This window comes from Coregonus clupeaformis, chromosome 34 (assembly GCF_020615455.1).
Source record: "Coregonus clupeaformis isolate EN_2021a chromosome 34, ASM2061545v1, whole genome shotgun sequence".
Lineage (NCBI taxonomy): Eukaryota > Metazoa > Chordata > Actinopteri > Salmoniformes > Salmonidae > Coregonus > Coregonus clupeaformis.
This window is the reverse complement of record NC_059225.1, coordinates 3,956,871-3,979,114: the sequence shown is the minus strand read 5'-3', so window position 1 is coordinate 3,979,114 and position 22,244 is coordinate 3,956,871. Positions and strand designations below refer to the sequence as shown.

General features: G+C 44.1%; 1 protein-coding gene across 1 annotated transcript in view; it reads right to left on the bottom strand.

Annotated features, from left to right (window-relative positions):
- LOC121549653 (sodium channel protein type 4 subunit alpha-like) overlaps positions 1 to 22,244 on the bottom strand; it is a 212,548-nt gene that overhangs the window by 86,424 nt on the left and 103,880 nt on the right. Inside the window, exons 13-14 of the mRNA XM_041861442.2 lie at positions 9,652 to 9,772; positions 9,010 to 9,248 (exon numbers count right to left, since the gene is read on the bottom strand). Of these exons, the coding sequence (XP_041717376.2) occupies positions 9,010 to 9,248; positions 9,652 to 9,772 (360 nt within the window). The remainder of the gene's footprint in view (positions 1 to 9,009; positions 9,249 to 9,651; positions 9,773 to 22,244) is intronic.

Sequence of the window (22,244 nt, the reverse complement as noted above, 5' to 3'; positions counted from 1 at the left end):
AGTTCCTCTGTTACTGTAGTTAAATGGGTTAGCTGCTGTTGATGAATGGCGAGTTGGTGAGCTTGAGTGGAGATCTCCGTGGACATCTGAACCAGAGCTGCTGGATCGTGTGTTGGCGAAGTCTTCTGTAATGACGCTCCAGGAGAGTGAGGATCCATTTGCAGTTTTATTACAATCTGGGTCGTACAAACAGGGTCAATCGCCAGCAGACACAACAGTAGGGATAAGGCAACTCGTAATCCAGGTACAGGCATAAGGTCAGGGCAGGCAGCAAGCTTACAAAAATCAGTCCAGTAAAGAATATAGTCCAGGGCAGGCAGCAAAGAATCAAGGAGGGAAAACAGTCCAGAGTAAATCCACGGGCAGACAGACACAGGCGAAAACGCTCAGAAATGATCACCAGGGTAAACAAGACTTCGCAAAGAGAGAGAGTTTGAGAGCACCTAAATAGTCTACTGATGGGAGTCAGGTGCAACGGTAATCAGAGCCAGGTATGTGGGAAATGTAGTTCAGGGGTTTAATACTCAGGAGAGGGTTCCCTCTGGTGGTGAGCAGGAGGAACAGCGGGAGTCTCGTTTGTGACACTAAGGTTACGGTTAGGGTTAGGTTTAGAATAAGGGTTAGGGTTAGGGTTAGGGTTAGGGTTAGGGTTAGGGTTAAGTTTAGTTGATAGTTCGTTGAAATGTTGTTGACACTTATTGAATATCTACTGAACATCTCCAAACCATCTACTGAACATCTACAAACCATCTACTTGGGACTATCCAAATAAAGTGTTATCGGTTTGTGTACTGCATTGTGCTGGTTTGGGGGAGATATGGTGCAGGAGACAATTATTTCATGTCTTTAGGATGATGTTGATGTTGCCTAGTGTGATGCAAAAATGAATGTGAGTTAATAATTACGGTTTGATTGGGTGAATAACATTCCGCTACTGGAAATGCACACACAACAAAAGTGTTGAAAAATGCATTTACTTTGTTGCAATGTTATTAAAACACATTTTCATCAAGTCTGTACTGTAGCATCTCTGTAATCCTAACTCAGATAATTGGTAGCACACGGTACTAACACTGTTTGTTCAACTCATCTCATATGTTCATTCAACTATTATTTGGGCATCTTAACAAAAACAAACTGCGCAACAATGTTTTCAACTCAGATATTAGACATGAATGATTACATTGTGCATTTATACAGTCATTGTTATTCGACATGTCCTCACCTGCGATTTGAACTCAACCTTTTGGTTCATGGTATTCTGATCTTGTCATGCCCTGACTCAGGGGACGCTTATATGTTGAGTCAGGGTGTGTATATTCCTTGTTGTGCTTGTTCTATGTATGAGGATCTAGTATGTCTAGTTCTATGTTGGCCGGTGTGGTTCCCAATCAGAGGCAGCTGTCGCTCGTTGTCTCTGATTGGGGACCATACTTAAGCAGCCTATTGGCACTGTCTAATTATGGGATCTTGTTCCGTGTAAGGTTTGTTGTTCTGTACTACCTTGGACTTCACGTTTCGTTTCCTTTGTTGTTTTGTCGTGTTGTTTATTACGTTAATAAACATGTACGCATATCACGCTGTGCCTTGGTCTGACCCGTCCTTCAACGAACGTGACAGAAGATCCCACCAAACAAGGACCAAGCAGCGTGCCGAGAAGGAGCAAACGCCTGGGACTCAACAGGAGGTTACGTTAGTAGATGTCCTCCTCGGTTGGGGGAGAATTACGGAGGAGGAGGCCGTCCGTTATCGGAGGGCGATGAAGGAGGATGCCCAGGTAGGAGAGGAGAAACGGCGCCAACAGTGCCGACGTCGGAGACCCGAGAGGCAACCCCAATAACATTTTTTGGGGGTCACACGGTGTGGACGACGAGGCAGCAGGAGGCCGTTAAAGGGCGGATCTGCAGGTTAGGAGAGGAGGCCACCATGTTACGGGGGCTATTGGTTCAGAGGGAGCAGGAGTTATTCGGTCAGAGGGAGGCGCTACAGCAGGCTAAAAGGGAGAAGGAAAGAGTAGAGGCACGGCGAGAGGAGCCGGTTAGGCAGCAGAAGGAGCGGGGGTTAATAAAGGAACCCAGTCCTGCTCCTCGCATATCACGCTATGCCTTGGTCTGACCCGTCCTTCAACGAACGTGACAGATCTTCCTGCTATTCGACCATGTCTGTGTCAATTATCAGTTAATCCCACTATTCTCTCATCATTGATTTGATCTATTTATTTCATAAATGTTGGGGGTTTCTGTATAGTTGTCTAATGTACTGTGTTTTAATGTTAGTCCTTAATCACTACACTCAGTAAAAATATATGCTATCTAGAACCTGAAAGTGTTCTTCGGCTGTCCCCATAGGAGAACCCTTTGAAGAACCCTTTTTGGTTCCAGGTAGAACGCTTTTGGATCCAGGTAGAACCCTTTCCACAGATGGTTCTACATGGAACCTGAAAGGGTTCTACTTGGAACCAAAAAGGGTTCTACCTGTAAGCCAAAAGGGTTATCCTATAGGGACAGCCGAAGAACCCTTTTGGAAACCTTTTTTCTAAGAGTGTGTGATAAATACAATAATTTCACTTGAGTGTACTTTTAACAGAGCCTGATATTTACTTTGAGGTGCAAAGTCTAGCAATACAGGTGAAATCAGTCATTGACACAGAGATGGTGGTGTAGCAGGAAGATCAATATGCTGTGAACCAAGAGATTGTGAGTTCAAATCCCAGGTGAGGACATGTTGAACATGCCAGTGAAATCTTGTGTGTCAAATGTGTAATTTGAAACCGTTGTATGTCACTGGTTCCACAGCCTTAATTATTTTATTATTATTGTTATTATTGTTATTTATTTTTATTTTTTTAGGGGGATATCAGCTTTAATATTGCAGATATATTGTAACTTCCATCAATGTAATTGTCTGCATCACTTCCAATCCCCCATATGTTTTTTTCTCTCACAAATATATATATATATATATATATACAGTGCTGTGAGAAAGTATTTGCCCCTTTTCTAATTTTCTCTACTTTTGCAAAGTTATGCAACACCCAATTCCCCTGTGTGAAAAATGAATTGCCCCCTTACACATGAATTACACCATCACACCACCACCACCATGCTTGACCTTTGGTATGATGTTCTTACTGTGGAATGCAGAGTTTGGTTTTCGCCAGACATAATGGGACCCATCTCGTCCAAGAAGTTGACTCAAGTTTGCCAAAAAGCATCTGGATGATCATCAAGACTCTTGGAAGAACGTTCTATGGACAGATGATTCAAAAGTATAACTTTTTGGACGACATGGTTCCAGTAATGTCTGGTGAAAACCAAACTCTGCATTCCACAGTAAGAACATCATACCAAAGGTCAAGCATGGTGGTGGTGGTGTGATGCTTTGGGGATGCTTTGCTGCCTCAGGACCTGGACGACTTGCCTTAATAGAAGGAACCATGAATTCTGCTCTGTATCAGAGAATTCTACAGGAGAATGTCAGATCATCCGTCTGTGAGCTGAAGCTGAAGCGCAGCTGGGTCATGCAGCAAGACAATGATCCAAAACACACAATCAAGTCTACATGAAAATTGCTAAAAAGAAACACATTGGACGTTTTGGAATGGCCTAGTCAAAGTCCAGACCTAATCCCAATTGAGATGTTGTGGCAGGACTTCAAACAAGCAGTTCATGCTTGAAAACCCACACGTCACTGAGTTAAAGCAGTTCTGCATGGAAGAGTGGGCCAAAATTCCTCCACAGCGACGTGAGAGACTGATCAACAACTACAGGAAGCATTTGGTTGGAGTCATTGCAGCTAAAGGTGGCACAACCAGTTATTGAGTGTAAGGGGGCAATTCATTTTTCACACAGGGGAATTGGGTGTTGCATAACTTTGTTTATGAAATAAATATATAATTGTTGTGTTATTTGTTCACTTATGTTCCCTTTATCTAATATTAGGTTTTGGTTGAAGATCTGATAACATTCAGTATCACAAATATGCAAAAGCAGAGAAAATTAGAAAGGGGGCAAATACTTTTTCACAGCACTGTACATATACATACATACATACACACACATACATATACACATACATACATATAAATACATATACATACATATATATACCGTTGAAGTCTGAGGTTTACACACACCTTAGCCAACTACATTTAAACTCAGTTTTTCACAATTCCTGACATTTAATCCTAGTAAAAATTCCCTGTCTTAGGTCAGTTAGGATCACCACTTTATTTTAAGAATGAGAAATGTCAGAATAATAGTAGAGAGAATGATTTATTTCAGCTTTTATTTCTTTCATCACATTCCCAGTGGGTCAGAGGTTTACATACGCTCAATTAGTATTTGGTAGCATTGCCTTTAAATTGTTTAACTTGGGTCAAATATTTCAGGTAGCCTTCCAAAAGCTTCCCACAATAAGTTGGGTGAATTTTGGCCCATTCCTCCTGACACACGTTTTCAGTTCTGACCACAAATGTTCTATAGGATTGAGGTCAGGGCTTTGTGATGGCCACTCCAATACCTTGACTTGGTTGTCCTTAAGCCATTTTGCCACAACTTTGGAAGTATGCTTGGGGTCATTGTCCATTTGGAAGACCCATTTGCGACCAAGCTTAAACTTCCTGACTGATGTCTTGAGATGTTGCTTCAATTTATCCACATAATTTTCCTTCCTCATGATGCCATCTATTTTGTGAAGTGCACCAGTCCCTCCTGCAGCAAAGGACCCCCACAGCATGATGCTGCCACCCCCGTGCTTCACGGTTGGGATGCTGTTCTTCGGCTTGCAAGCTCCCCCTTTTTCCTCCAATCATAACGATGGTCATTATGGCCAAACAGTTCTATTTTTGTTTAATCAGACTAGAGGACATTTCTCCAAAAAGTACGATCTTTGTCCCCATGTGCAGTTGCAAACCATAGTCTGCTTTTTTATGGCGGTTTTGGAGCAGTGGCTTCTTCCTTGCTGAGCGGCCTTTCAGGTTATGTCAATATAGGACATTTTTACTGTGGATATAGATACTTTTGTACCTGTTTCCTCCAGCATCTTCACACGGTCCTTTGCTGTTGTTCTGGGATTGATTTGCACTTTTCGCACCAACGTACGTTCATCTCTAGGAGACAGAACGCGTCTCCTTACTGAGCGGTATGATGGCTGCGTGGTCCCATGGTGTTTATACTTGCGTTCTATTGTTTGTACAGATGAACGTGGTACCTTCAGGCATTTGGAAATTGCTCCCAAGGATGAACCAGACTTGTGGAGGTCTAGACATTTATTTCTGAGGTCTTGGCTGATTTCTTTTCATTTTCCCATGATGTCAAGCAAAGAGGCACTGAGTTTGAAGGTAGGCCTTGAAATACATCCACAGGTACACCTCCAATTGACAGAAATGATGTCAATTAGCCTATCAGAAGCTTCTAAAGCCATGACATCATTTTCTGGAATTTCCCAAGCTGTTTAAAGGCACAGTCAACTTAGTCTATGTAAACTTCCAACCCCACCACCCCTTCCCTAATTGGAGTAAATTATTGAACAACAATGCTTAGGCCTCTACTTCCAGCTTATACATACTATATACATTTTATGGACATAGTCAATTTTACAATAATTCTATTTTGTTTGTTTTTACTCATGAACTTCGTCTATCCTCAACCTCTCCGATCATTTTCATGATGTCCATCCGGTTTGCTTCTATATGCCATATCTTTCTAACTGTGCTCTTTCAAAAAGCTCTCAGCCTATAACCTGTATACTTATTATGGACACAGTATGCTTTACATTAGTTATCTTGTTATTAGTCCCATCCTTCAGCTCCATTCAACACCACCCATTTATCTCTTACCATCCATATTGGACTTCTATTTGCCATATATTTTTCAACTGTACTGTGATGCTTTACAAAAGTTCTGAACCCTTCTATTCTCATTGTTTCTACAGATTGTAAATTGAAAATATTTTTTTTTGCTAAAAGTATTATTGTATTATTGATCGATTGACTATGACTTTTCAGATCACCCAGTAGTGCTATCTGCAGGGTTACCTCCAGGTAAATATTGCAATCCTTTAGCCATTCCTGGACCTGTGTCCAAAAACAAGCTACAAATGGACAGTACCAAAACAAATGATCTAATGATTCTGTCTCTTCGCAGCAAAATCTGCAGAGCTGGGAAGATTGTATCCCCCATATAAATAACATTCTATTGGTAGCAAGAATTTTATATAATAATTTAAATTGAAACATTTTATGTTTTGAATCCGGCGTCGAATCCACAGCCTTATTTAGTGAAGATGCCCAAATAATAATTTCTAGTTGAACAAACATCATTTTAAGTTGACTGAATTGTTGCCAAGTTGGAGCTACTGTAAGTTTGGGCCAACAATATGGTTTAAGTTCAGGTAACACTTTAATTGAAAAGTTGAGTAATAATTAATAATAATTAGTTTAAACAACTACAATGTTTTTACATGGAATGCTGTGTCACAAATGGCACCCTATTCCCTGTATAGTGCACTACTTTTGACCAGGGCTGATAGGACTCTGGTCAAAATAGTGCACTATATCGGGAGTATAGTGACATTTGGGACATAACCCAAAGTTATGCAGGGTAATTATTTATGTCAGGCCAAAGCAGCAGTAATGAGTAAGCATTTAGGATGCCCAGGCAGACATGGTAATTGAGTAATGCTGACGTGTTGGTCTGAGCATGTCACGGTATCGTGACCACACGATTCATATCTCCTGTGATAAGCGTAAAGCTGGAATCGTTAATTGGTGGAACTGCCATGTCCGTGAAGTGTTCCAAAAACACGTGATCACATGTGAAGTTAATGTGATAACATGTAACAACATGTAAAGCAACATGTGATAACATGAAACTACAAATGTGAAAACGTGATCACATGTGAATTGTTCCAAAAACACGTTTTCACATGACTTTAGATGTATCCTGAAGCTGAAGCTGTATCCTGAAGACTGAAGCTCGCATCTGTTACAAGACCATGGTGCTTGCCTATGGAGCTGTGAGGGGAACGGCACCTCCGTACCTTCAGGCTCTGATCAGTCCCTACACCCAAACGAGGGCATTGCGTTCATCCACCTCTGGCCTGCTGGCTCCCCTTCCTCTGCGGAAGCATAGTTCCCGCTCAGCCCAGTCAAAACTGTTCGCTGCTCTGGCACCCCAATGGTGGAACAAGCTCCCTCACGACGCCAGGACAGCGGAGTCACTCACCACCTTCCGGAGACATTTGAAACCCCACCTCTTTAAGGAATACCTGGGATAGGATAAAGTAATCCTTCTACCCCCCCCCCAAAAAAAAAAAATAATACAAAAAAATACAACAACAAAAAATACAAAAAAAAATGTGAAGTGGTTATCCCACTGGCTATAGGGTGAATGCACCAATTTGTAAGTCGCTCTGGATAAGAGTGTCGGCTAAATGACGTAAATGTAATGTAAATGTATCCATCAGAGCCACCACCCCACGACATTTCAGACTCTCTATGTATCCAACACAGCCACCACCCCATGACAGTTCAGACTCTCTATGTATACAACACAGCCACCACCCCACGACAGTTCAGACTCTCTATGTATCCAACACAGCCACCACCCCACGACAGTTCAGACTGAAGTGACCAAGGTGATAATGACTTGCTTAAAAGATGGGCAGGACCAGAGAGGGATGACACAACATATATCTGCCGTGCACACACACGTGCACTCCCATCCACCCACGCTCGCACGCACACACACACACACACCAGATTGTTCACTGTAGCACACAGTGGCCAGCCAATTGGAGGAAAAGCTCTATTGACTTCCCTGTTGGACCACTCCTGCTACAACACAACCAATTACATAACACCAACAACACCATGACTATGTCCCAAATGGCACCCTATTCCCTATATAGTGCAGGACCCATACCCAACACTATAGAGAACCAGCAGATATCATACAAACACACATAACTGGTTCCAGTGACTTGTAATTAATGGTACCACCATATTGACTTCATAATGTGATTGTGAACTCATTGTTGTGAATAATGTCTATTGATGTGTGATTAACAGGCCGTTTCACTGTTCTTATCCCAAATGGAACCTTAGCCCCTACGCCCTATGGAGGTTTGATACTGTGAAAATTCAGCAGGGGTGGAAAAAGTACCTAATTGTCATACTTCAGTAAAAGTAAAGATACCTTAATAGAAAATGACTCAAGCAAAAGTGAAAGTCAGCCAGTAAAATACTACTTGAGTAAAAGTAGTTTGGTTTAAAATATACTGAAGTATCAAAAGTAAAAGTAAAAGTATAAATCATTTCAAATTCCTTATATAAAGCAAACCAGATGGCATAATTGTCTTGTTTTTTATTTATTTACGGATAGCCAGGGCATGCTCCAACACTCAGACATAATTTACAAATTAAGCATGTGTTTAGTGAGTCTGGAGATCAGGGGCAGTAGGGATGACCAGGGATGTTCTCTTGATAAGTGTGTGAATTAAGCAATTTTCCTGTCCTGCTAAGCATTCAAAATGTAATGAGTACTTTTGGGTGTCAGGGAAAATATATGGGGTAAAAAGTATATCATTTTCTTTAGGAATGTAGTGAAGTAAAAGTAAAAGTTGTCAAAAATATAAATAGTAAAGTAAAGTACAGATACCCCAAAAAACTACTTAAGTATTTTTACTTAAGTACTATACACCACTGAAATTCAGTCAGCCAATCAGATGCTATTAACATATTACTTGTACCTAACTCTTCCTCTCAGGTCTCCACAAGTGCATAAGAGGTAGAGGCTTGGGGTCCATTTAGGTTTGGGTGTGAATCTCAGTGACAATATAGGACAATAGTGGAGCAAATAGTTGTTGTTTTTTCTCTAAGTAACTCACCTGACCGGGGTAAACCTTTAGGCCCTAAACTTAAGTGTTCCTCCAACAAAGATGGTGGGTAAAAAAACAAAAACAATTTATCACCAAGAGTTCCCCTTGTGCCCTCTCCTCTCCACTTACCAGGTTGCCTATGGACAGCATGCCGTTGAACTCGTCAGTCATGGGGTAGTGCTCCATGGCCATGAACAGGGTGTTGAGCACGATGCAGATGGTAATGGCTAGGTCCAGGAAGGGATCCATCACCATTACCTTGACCAGCGCCTTCAACTGAAGCCAACGTGGACTGCTTTCCCAGATCAGGTACTTGTGGGCAAACTCATACAAGCAGGGGTGGTACTTCTGACGCGACTCCTCCAGTTCTAGGAGGGTGGGTGGGGGGCAAAAGAACACACTTTGTTCAGGAAGGTTGTCACAGTATGCCTTTGCCAGATGTGGGTTGGGCCTAGCTTGGGTGCATGCATGCGTAATGAGGAGTTTGATGAAGATTGATGGCAGGTCACTGAGGATGAGGCGGTAGGGCCTCATGTGTGATCATGACTTCTAATGTGTTTATCTGTTGGTGTAACTTTGCACTGTGGCTTCCGCCGCACAGTCACCCTCTATCTAGTCCATAGGCAAGGCCAGTGCACATTTGAGGACACCCTCAGCCTCAAGCCTCATAGAGGGGTAAACAGCAGATAAGAGGAGCTCCTGGGCTCACACAATTTGTCCCTCAATGAGGCAGTGAAGCGAATGGTAGAGGACAGAGGCCCTTGCCCTTACCCTCCAAGGCGTCGGTGAGATAGCTGGCGGCGCTCAGAGCTCGGTCCCTGCATGTGTGCTCTTCTCTGGACACCTGGCGAGGGAGCAGCATGTTGCTCAGCTCTGTGCTGGAGTTGGCCCTCTGGAGGAGAAAGAACGGTAGGTTATTCGTCAGGAGAGGCGGCAATATTGGTGAGGAGAGGCGGCCATATTGGACATTAGAAGCAGCCATATTGGTGAGGAGAGGCGGCCATATTGGTGAGGCGAGGCAGCCATATTGGTGAGGAAAGGTGGCCATATTGGTGAGGGGAGGCAGCCATATTGGACATTAAAAGCAGCTATATCGGTCAGGAGAGGCAGCCATATTGGTGAGGAAAGGCATCCATATTGGACATTAGAAGCAGCCATAATGGTGAGGAGAGGTACAGTATTTCACATTGATTCCACAGACAGGTCTTTCAATTTATGTCGGGTCAATGGCAGAGGCATGATTCAGGATAGAGGCAGGGTGGTGACATTTATCTAAGACAATCACACACACACGGGCACACACACACACACACACAGAGAGATACAGACACATGCGCACACACACACACGTACGCATACACACACACACAAATACATACACACAGAGATACAGACACAGACACAGACACACACACAAAGACACACACACAAACACACACACACACACACAAACACACATATCATCCCTAGTGCCATGTGATATCCCTATACCTAGTATTAGTAGTGTTTTCTACCCTTCAGAGTGATACAGTGGGGGAAAAAGTATTTAGTCAGCCACCAATTGTGCAAGTTCTCCCACTTAAAAAGATGAGAGAGGCCTGTAATTTTCATCATAGGTACACGTCAACTATGACAGACAAAATGAGAATTATTTTTCCTGAAAATCACGTTGTAGGATTTTTAATGAATTTATTTGCAAATTATGGTGGAAAATAAGTATTTGGTCAATAACAAAAGTTTCTCAGTACTTTGTTATATACCCTTTGTTGGCAATGACACAGGTCAAACGTTTTCTGTAAATCTTCACAAGGTTTTCACACACTGTTGCTGGTATTTTGGCACATTCCTCCATGCAGATCTCCTCTAGAGCAGTGATGTTTTGGGGCTGTCACTGGGCAACACGGACTTTCAACTCCCTCCAAAGATTTTCTATGGGGTTGAGATCTGGAGACTGGCTAGGCCACTCCAGGACCTTGAAATGCTTCTTACGAAGCCACTCCTTCGTTGCCCGGGCGGTGTGTTTGGGATCATTGTTATGCTGAAAGACCCAGCCACGTTTCATCTTCAATGCCCTTGCTGATGGAAGGAGGTTTTCACTCAAAATCTCACGATACATGGCCCCATTCATTCTTTCCTTTACACGGATCAGTCGTCCTGGTCCCTTTGCAGAAAAACAGCCCCAAAGCATGATGTTTCCACCCCCATGCTTCACAGTAGGTATGGTGTTCTTTGGATGCAACTCAGCATTCTTTGTCCTCCAAACACGACGAGTTGAGTTTTTACCAAAAAGTTATATTTTGGTTTTATCTGACCATATGACATTCTCCCAATCCTCTTCTGGATCATCCAAATGCACTCTAGCAAACTTCAGACGGGCCTGGACATGTACTGGCTTAAGCAGGGGGACACGTCTGGCACTGCAGGATTTGAGTCCCTGGCGGCGTAGTGCGTTACTGATGGTAGGCTTTGTTACTTTGGTCCCAGCTCTCTGCAGGTCATTCACTAGGTCCCCCCGTGTGGTTCTGGGATTTTTGCTCACCGTTCTTGTGATCATTTTGACCCCACGGGGTGAGATTTTGCGTGGAGCCCCAGATCGAGGGAGATTATCAGTGGTCTTGTATGTCTTCCATTTCCTAATATTTGCTCCCACAGTTGATTTATTTAAACCAAGCTGCTTACCTATTGCAGATTCAGTCTTCCCAGCCTGGTGCAGGTCTACAATTTTGTTCCTGGTGTCCTTTGACAGCTCTTTGGTCTTGGCCATAGTGGAGTTTGGAGTGTGACTGTTTGAGGTTGTGGACAGGTGTCTTTTATACTGATAACAAGTTCAAACAGGTGCCATTAATACAGGTAACGAGTGGAGGACAGAGGAGCCTCTTAAAGAAGAAGTTACAGGTCTGTGTGAGCCAGAAATCTTGCTTGTTTGTAGGTGACCAAATACTTATTTTCCACCATAATTTGCAAATAAATTCATAAAAAATCCTACAATGTGATTTTCTGGGGGAAAAAATCTCAATTTGTCTGTCATAGTTGACGTGTACCTATGATGAAAATTACAGGCCTTGAGTGGGAGAACTACAGGCCTTCTCAAGTGGGAGAACTTGCACAATTGGTGGCTGACTAAATACTTTTTTCCCCCACTGTATATTATTAGATCGGGATTTCAAGTATGGATGTCAAACATTGTAAATAAGATTCAAACTGAGTTCTTTCTTTTGCTGAGGGAGGACTAAGGGAGGCTCTATTTGCATTTTCCTCCAAACATCTTACATCTTTCTTATTCTGCAGAATGACAGCAGTCCATCTCTTACTGCAAATATAACAAGATACACATTTCCTCACAGCTGTGTGTGTGAATGACAGGGGTTATAGGGAGTCCAATCAAAGCCTTCCCGACACAAATCAGCCTCCCTCTATGATTACATAACGTCTCATTGCTGTCCCAGGTAGTCAAGCTGGCAGGCATGCATGACGCACATCCCCAGTCTCAGGGCTCACATAAAACCACCCACTCACTGTTTGGTAAGTAGGGAAACCACCAGAGGACCATACACCATCTATCCCTGTTGAAAGGAGAGCAGCCTGCCTCACAACTACTACCACAACTGCCACAAATGCTCGTTTAGCATCTGTCGCTTCTGTGCGTTGCCATAGTTGCATTTCCGAGACAACTGGGCGTCTGTGTCGCACACAGGCATGCATCCGCACGCGCAATACAGTAAATCATATGTATATACTGTATTCTAGTCAAGGTTCATGCTAAATAACTACTGCTGTATATACCTTTCTATTCATATACTGTTCATAATGTCTATACATGTCACACCCTGGCTCTGGGACTCTATATGTTGAGCCAGGGTGTGTGCATTCTATGTGTTCGTTTTCTATGTTGGGTATTCTAGTTGTTCTGTTTCTATGTTTGCCTGTATGACTCCCAATCAGAGGCAACGAGTGTCAGCTGTCGGCTGGTTGTCTCTGATTGGGAGCCATATTTAATCTGTATGTTTTCCTTTGGGTGTTGTGGGTTTTTGTTCCTTATTCGGTCAGTGTAACCGTGGACTTCACGAGTCGTGTTTTGTTTGTATTTAGTACTTTAATTAAATAAAGTCATGTTCGTTTCACACGCTGCGCCTTGGTCTACTCTCCTTTACGACGATCGTGACAGAAAAACCCACCATACCAAGACCAAGCAGCGTGTCCAGGAGCAGGCAGCCTGGACGTGGGAGCAGATCTTGGACGGGCAGGGGTCCTGGACCTGGGAGGAAATCCTGGCCGGGATGGATCGCCGGCCATGGAGTGAGACGGTGGAGGCGCGCCGTAGAGAGGAGCTACGGCGTGATCAGGGTCGTCGTCGGACGGTCGTGAGGCAACCCCAGAAATTTTTTAGGGGGGGGCACACGGCATGGACGACGGGGCTGACGGAGGAGAAAAGGGGGCGGATCCAGAAGGCCACCAGGCCAGGGATACACCGCCCTGTACGTCCTGTGCGGATGCCTCACACAGAGTGTGTGAGGGTAGGCATTCAGCCAGGACGGGTGGTGGCCGCTATTCACTCCAGGCCTCCTATCCGTCTCCACAGCCCGGTTCGGCCTGTCCCTGCTCCACGCACCAAGCCTACGGTGTGCGTCGCCAGCCCAGTCCGGCCTGTCCCTGCTCCACGCACCAAGCCTACGGTGTGCGTCGACAGCCCTGCCCGGCTTGTTCCTGCTCCACGCACCAAGCCTACGGTGTGCGTCGCCAGCCCTGCCCGGCCTGTTCCTGCTCCACGCACCAAACCTACGGTGTGCGTCGCCAGCCCTGTCCGGCCTGTCCCTGCTCCACGCACCAAGCCTACGGTGTGCGTCGCCAGCCCAGCCCGGCCTGTCCCTGCTCCACGCACCAAACCTACGGTGTGCGTCGCCAGCCCAGCCCGGCCTGTCCCTGCTCCACGCACCAAACCTACGGTGTGCGTCGACAGCCCAGCCCGGCCTGTCCCTGCTCCACGCACCAAACCTACGGTGTGCGTCGCCAGCCCAGCCCGGCCTGTTCCTGCTCCACGCACCAAACCTACGGTGTGCGTCGCCAGCCCAGCCCGGCCTGTCCCTGCTCCACGCACCAAGCCTACGGTGTGCGTCGACAGTCCTGTCCGGCCTGTCCCTGCTCCACGCACCAAGCCTACGGTGTGCGTCGACAGCCCAGCCCGGCCTGTCCCTGCTCCACGCACCAAGCCTACGGTGTGCGTCGTCAGCCTGGTCCAGCCCGTTCCTGCCACTCGCACCAAGCCAGGGGTGCGAGTCGTCAGCCTGGTCCAGCCCGTTCCTGCCACTCGCACCAAGCCAGGGGTGCGAGTCGTCAGCCTGGTTCAGCCCGTTCCTGCTACTCGCACCAAGCCCGGGGGGCGAGTCGTCAGCCTGGTAAGACCGGTCAGCTGCTCCACAACGGAGCGTAAGCAATCCGCTCCATCAATGTCCAGTCCAGATCCAGCCAGCGGGGTCAGACCGGACCAGGGGCGCTACGGGGGAATTATGGAGGGGTGGTGGTCAAGGCCGGAGCCGGAGCCGCCTCCGAGGAGGAATGCCCACCCAGCCCTCCCCTGTTTGGGGTTTTGTTGAGGCGCGGTCGCAGTCCGCGCCTTTAGGGGGGGGTACTGTCACACCCTGGCTCTGGGACTCTATATGTTGAGCCAGGGTGTGTGCATTCTATGTGTTCGTTTTCTATGTTGGGTATTCTAGTTGTTCTGTTTCTATGTTTGCCTGTATGACTCCCAATCAGAGGCAACGAGTGTCAGCTGTCGGCTGGTTGTCTCTGATTGGGAGCCATATTTAATCTGTATGTTTTCCTTTGGGTGTTGTGGGTTTTTGTTCCTTATTCGGTCAGTGTAACCGTGGACTTCACGAGTCGTGTTTTGTTTGTATTTAGTACTTTAATTAAATAAAGTCATGTTCGTTTCACACGCTGCGCCTTGGTCTACTCTCCTTTACGACGATCGTGACAATACACACCATTATATAGATATATATATTGATATTCCGGACTCTGACATTGCTCGTTCTGATATTTCTTTACTTTGGGGATTTGGGTGTATTGTTAGATATGCTGCACTGTTGGAGCTAGAAACATAAGCATTTTGCTGCAACGTTCTTCAAAATACTGTATGTGTACGCGACCAATACAATTTTATTTTATTTGACACACACACACACACACTCACACTCACACGCACACACACACACGCACACACACACATGCACACACACGCGCACACACACACACACACACACACACACACACACACACACACACACACACACACACACACACACACACACACACACACACACCGATCTGTATTAGCAGACTTAAGGGCTTCCTGTTGAAAAAGCAACACAGAGGTTTTAGTTCCTGGTCAGTCCTTGGTGTGTTATAGTGCAGTATTACTGTACTGTCCTCCAGAGGACAATATCTCTGGTTATTAGTTCCTCCAGGATTTTGGTGTGATTTTTTTGTGGTATTTGCAATAAAAAAATGTTGATTTTGCTCTGGTAAATCTGACATTTTGCATGGCAATATAAAATGATTTTGTCAAATTTGTCACAAAAATGTGCTGACGAGGGAAAGAGTTTGTTGACATGTGGCTTGATTGAACCATATTATGTGGTAAAGGTGCGGTGATTGGTTGAAATTGCGAGCCCTCTTTTTCTAGTGCGGTGATCGGTCAGTTTTATGCAATAATATTGTGATGATTTTACTGTTCTATGTGGTAATAGTGAGTTGATTCGTCAAATTTGCAAGCGCAAGCACGATGCGGGTTATTGTTGATTTAGCAAATAAAATCGACAATCAATCTCAAATGAACTGTGCTTGTTCTTTTGTTTGGGGTAAATAGAAATGAGTGGTAGTTACAGTTTTTTCCAACTGCTTACACACAAAATCTTTTCATGTCACACGATTTTTGAAACCTCTCACTCAAAGTGCAAAACTACACACAAAATCTCCAAAACCATAAGCTATTTCTCAGCCTTTGACTCAGTTGTCAATTGCATAAAACACTTTTTTCAAAACACTACACACAATTCTCTACCTAAAACACAAAAATCTAACAGGAAGTGACTTGCTTTCCTTTTCCAAACACAACCAATCAAAATGCTACACTTATTCACCAGGTCAAACACACTCTCCTCACATGTTCAAACACTAATTGCTTAACTGATCACTAACCAATCACTGCTTTACTGTAGTATAGGACTGTTTTGAACAATGGATGCCAACAATGGACAGAGAGCAAGAGGAGTAGGAGGGAGAGGCAGGGGACAACAACGAGGACAAATTCAAAGACGAATAGTTGGAAGAGGAGGAGTAGGAGGTAGAGGAAGAGGAAGAGGAAGAGGAAGAAGAGGACGAGGGCAAAGAAGAGAAGGAAGGAGAGCCATCTCTGATGAGATTAGGGCAACACTTGTTGATCATGTGATCAACCACGGTTTGATCATGAGAGAGGCTGGACTGAGAGTCCAGCCCAACTTGAGTCGATTTACAGTGGCGTCCATAATTCGAACCTTCAGAAATGAGAACAGGTATGCAACTATCTAATTACTATTTTAGCATTACAGTAATGTACTGTAAAATACGTATGACTGCATAGTATTGCATAAACATTTGTAACTCTAAGCCATCCATTTACTGCACTGCATTGAATGAATGAGGTTGGTTATCATGCTGTACTACATTTTTGTGTACATTGTTTACAGTTCCTATGCTGAACACATACTGTGTTTGAATTCTGTACAGAGTGGAAAGGCAAAGACATCATGGAGGACGAGGACGCTTGTTTACAGATGTACAAGAGACTGCAATTATAAATATGGTTTTGGTCAACAATGCAATTAGGATTTGAGAGATAAGAGAGCATATCTTGAATAATGACACCATATTTAACAACATCAATGCTGTAAGCTTGTCGATAATACAACGCATCCTCCAATGGCACCAAGTGACGATGAAACAACTTTACAAGGTGCCATTTGAGAGAAACTCTGACAGAGTCAAGAATCTGCGACATGACTTTGTAGAGGTATGTCTGCAACACTACTTCCAGTACTTCAGACATACCATATTTACTCATCTGTATATCCTTTTGTCTGTTACAGAGAGTATTGGAGATGGATGCCCATGTACATTTATTTATGTGGATGAGGTTGGCTTCAACCTCACCAAAACCAGGCGCCGCGGAATAAATGTAATAGGACAGAGGGCAATTACCAATGTCCCTGGACAGCGTGGGGGTAATATAACTATGTGTGCTGCCATCACTCAAAACGGGGTCCTCCATCACAATGCCACACTGGGTCCGTACAACACCGGCCATATCCTCATTTTTCTGGATGCAATTTACACAATGCTTGTCCCTGATCCAGATCAGGAGCCTGCTAGATTTGTGGTTATATGGGACAATGTTAGTTTTCACCGGGCTGTTCTGGTCCAAAGCTGGTTTGCCACCCATCCACAATTTGTAGTTTTGTACCTACCCCCATATTCACCTTTTCTAAATCCCATAGAGAAATTCTTCTCAGCCTGGCGCTGGAAAGTGTATGATTGCCAACCCTATGCCCGCATGCCGCTTCTCCAGGCAATGGAGGACGCATGTGGGGACATAGAGGTTGCCTCTGTCCAAGGTTGGATACGACATGCTAGGAGATACTTCCCTCGATGTTTGGCAAGAGAAAACGTATCTTGTGATGTGGACGAAGTATTGTGGCCAGACCCAGCCCGGAGAAGAGATGAAGCGTAGCTTAGCACTGGTGACTGCCCCCCCTCCTACCATTTCCTGGACTGCACCCCGGGACCCCCACACACAATTGTGTTCTTTACTGTATTCTAAAGAATATACTTTTGGTTTACATATGTTTATGGTTTTGTTGTATGCTACTGTATACAACAGTAATGTTTGGCCTAATAAATATTTTCTGTTTCTACATTGCATTGGTGTTTACAGTGTACTTGTTACCCCTCTCAGCAGATTACTTTCACTGTAGAACATTGTATTGAAATGTATATATAAGCCTATGAAAGACCAAAGAGCTTTAGATTTAGAACAACAGTGTTTACATGGTATATCCAAAAATGTACTATTATGAAAGAAGTGTTTGCCATTTCAAGCAAATGCTTCATTCTGACATGTGTTTATGGCATTTTGAATGCAGTGTTACATTTTGAAGGAGATGTGAGGCATTTTGCATTTTGTGTGTGCAGTTTTGGGAATTGTGTGTAGAGTTTTGAAAAAAGGAGACATCGTTTTGAAAACGTGTGTAAGCAGTTGGAAAAAACTGTAAATTCCTTTGGAATATAATCTTTTGATTTGATTAGTTTCTTTCTTTTCATCATATGTTTACATGATACATGGTCAGGCAATAGACAGGCAGATAGGTAGGTTACCTAACAGGGGGACCCAGGCTGGGAACAAGTACAGCCAGCCACAGCCAGGGGATTTGGCCAATAAATCTCATTGACCCAGGGGACCCTGTTTTATCTGGCTCTGCAGAGTGTGTTTGGTGTGTGTCTGTGCGTGTGCATGTGCGTGTGTGTATGCATGCGTGTGTGTGTGTTTGAGAATGAAAAATATATATAAAAAAGGATCAGTAATGGAGATAGGGTCAGTGGAGTGCACCGACACCTATGCTTTTCTGAGAGCAGCCTGTTCTGAGAGCAGCCTGTTCTGAGAGCAGCCTGTTCTGAGAGCAGCCTGTTCTGAGAGCAGCCTGTTCTGAGAGCAGCCTGTTCTGAGAGCAGCCTGTTCTGAGAGCAGCCTGTTCTGAGAGCAGTCTGTTCCCTGGGAGAGAGGAGCATCATGATCTTTATTTGTGCCCACACACACACTCACACTCTCTGAAGAGAAATATAAAACAAGAGGGTCTCCTGGGTCAATGAGATTTACTGGACAAATCCCCTGGCTGTGGCCTTGCTGTACCCAGCCTGAGTCCCCCTGTTAGGTAACCTACCTACAGTTGAAGTCGGAAGTTTACATACACCTTAGCCCAGGGGTGTCAAACGTCCGGCCCGCGGGCTGGATCAGGCCCGCAAACGGGTTTAATCCGGCCCGCAAGATGATTTTGTAAAGTATAAAAATGAGCTGCAATTTTTTCAATAAAAGAAACTGCTGTTCCAATTGTGTCCACTGGATGGCGCAATAGCAATTGTGTTAAGCAAGCAAACTGTTTATACCGGGGCAGAGCAAATAGGTCAAGCAAGTGCAGCCAGTCCGGATGAGCTACTTTGTTTTGCCCGCTATATTTATTAAGGCTTCTACTTTTAACATTATGTGCTTTGGCACCCTCATTGCCCCAATATGTCTCTGTCAAAAAAGAGAAAAGTGGACGCAGAGTGCAGTGTTCCAAGAAAAATTGTCATCCTTCTATTTATTCACGGAATTGAATGGGAAAGCTGTATGTTTGGTGTGTTCACAGCATGTTGCAGTGCTGAAAGAATATAACCTTCGTCGCCACTATGTGAGTCTTCATAACGACAAATATGACAACTTTCAAGGACAGCGGAGAAGAGAGAAGGTGAATGAATTGTTGGTGGGTCTGAAGAAACAGCAGTCTGTGTTTACTCACAGCCGAGACATCAGTGACGCTGCAGTGAAAGCTAGCTACCTCATTGCTAATGAAATCGCAGTGGCTTCAAAACCATTTAGTGAGGGTGAATTTGTAAAAACATGCATGATGAAGGCAGCAGAGATTGTGTGCCCTGAAAAGCACCAGGCTTTTGCAAATATCAGCCTGACAAGAAACACAGTTGCAGACAGGATTTCCGATCTTTCAGTGGATTTGGACAGCCAGTTGAAGCAAAAAGTAAAGTCATTTATTGCGTTTTCGGTTGCAATTGATGAAAGCACGGACATTACAGATGTTGCACAACTGGCCATTTTCATCCGCGGAGTTGATGACACATTGACCGTCACCGAGGAGTTTGTGGAGTTGGTGCCGATGACAGATACAACGACAGCAGCTGATATTTTCACTGCACTTGTCGGCGTGCTGGACAGGGTCGGAGTGGACTGGTCCCGCGCTGTTAGCCTGGCTACAGATGGTGGACCCTCAATGATCGGGAAAAAAGCAGGCGTTGTGACAAAGTTCAGAGAGAAAGTGCAATCTGCAAATGGAGGACGTGATTTTTGGACTTTTCACTGTATTTTGCACCAGGAGGCTTTGTGTTGCAAGTCATTAAAGATGGATAACGTCATGAAGGTGGTCATCCAAACTGTTAATTTCATCCGATCCAGAAGCCTGAATCACCGTCAGTTTGACAGCCTTCTCAGAGAGAAAGACCACATCTATGGCCTGCCATACCACACTGAGGTAAGATGGTTAAGCCGAGGTGCTGAGGCGTTTCTTTGATTTACGAGAAGAAATTGAACAGTTCATGGAAGAAAAGGGCAAACCAGTGTTAGAATTTCATTCCACAGAATGGATGCAGGACCGTGCATTTATGGTGGATGTTACAGAGCACCTGAATAACTTGAACAAACAGCTGCAAGGGTGCAACAAAGTTGCCACGCAGTATTATGACAGCATACGTTCTTTCAAGTTGAAGCTGTCATTGTGGGAGACGCAACTCGCCGGTGGTGATGCAGCTCACTTCCCCTGTCTGAAAAATGTGTGCGCGACCCAACATGTGGCAGACATGAAGCGGTTCAAATATAAAATAACGGGACTGTTAAGGGAGTTTGAGCAACGCTTTCAGATTTTTGGTGAACTGGAGAAAAACTTCAAAGTGTTTTGTTCGCCATTCACCGTGAATCCCTCTGATCTGCCCGTCAGCATCCAACTTGAAATAATATACTTGCAGTGTGACTCGGATTTGAAGGGCAAATTTGCCGCAGCTGGCTTGGACACATTTTATCAGAATCTCTTGCCAGGTTACCCCAACTTGACAGCCCTTGCTGCAAAACTGTTGTGCATGTTTGGAACCACATATCTTTGTGAGCAAGTTCTCTGTAATGAGCATAAATAAAACAAAGCTGCGCTCAAGGCTCACGCACAAGCACTTGAATCACATCCTGAAGTTGGCTGCCACTCAGGATGTGACGCCTGATATTGATGCGCTGGTGAAAGCTAAAAGATGCCAGGTATCAGGAGTCAAATAAACTATGCAACCCCACTTAAAGTGCTGCATGAGACACCCTGATATAGTTCTGTGATCTGTGATATACTTCTGTGAATCACTGAGGCATTGTGTGTTTGTGTGTTGTTTGTCCTCAGAATTTCAAATAACTTGAGGTGTTTTATGATTAATAGTGATGTTGTGCTTTTGGACACACTGTCCTCAGGCTCCAGCTTTATGTTTATATGTTTTTATGTTGATGTGCTATTGTTTTTAATTTATTTTATTTTATTTGTATATTTAACCTATTCTTGACTCTGTGGTTCTTGCACTTGTTTGGGGAACAGGATTTCATTATTTGTATCTACATTTCTGCCTGAGAAATGAAACCCTGATATAGTTCTGTGATCTGTGAAACAGTTCTGTGAATCACTGAGGCATTGTGTGTTTGTGTGTTCTTTTTCTTTAGAATTTTCAAATAAACTTGAGGTGTTTTATGATTAATAGTGATGTTGTGCTTGTACTATTTTGGACACACTGTCTCAGGCTCCAGCTTTATGTTTTATGTTGATAGTATTAAAACAAAGAAAACAATCTGAAGTTGTTGTTTTTAAGTTATATATACCATGATTTTACCGGTCCGGCCCACTTGGGAATAGATTTTCCTCCATGTGGCCCCTGAGCTAAAATGAGTTTGACACCCCTGCCTTAGCCAAATACATTTAAACTCAGTTTTTCACAATTCCTGACATTTAATCCTAGTACAACGTCCCTGTTTTAGGTCAGTTAGGATCACCACTTTATTTTAAGAATGTGAAATGTCAGCATAATAGTAGAGAGAATTATTTATTTCAGCTTTTATTTATTTCATCACATTCCCAGTTGTTCAGAAGTTTACATACACTCAATTAGTATTTGGTAGCATTGCCTTTAAATTGTTTAACTTGGGTCAAATGTTTCGGGTAGCCTTCCACAAGCTTCCCACAATAAGTTGGGTGAATTTTGGCCCATTCCTCCTGACAGAGCTGGTGTAACTGAGTCAGTTTTGTAGGCCTCCTTGCTCGCACACGCTTTTTCAGTTCTGCCCACACATTTTCTATAGAGTTGAGGTCAGGGCTTTGTGATGGCCACTCCAATACCTTGACTTTGTTGTCCTTAAGCCATTTTGCCACAACTTTGGAAGTATGCTTGGGGTCATTGTCCATTTGGAAGACCCATTTGCGACCAAGCTTTAACTTCCTGACTTATGTCTTGAGATGTTGCTTCAATATATCCATATAATTTTCCTT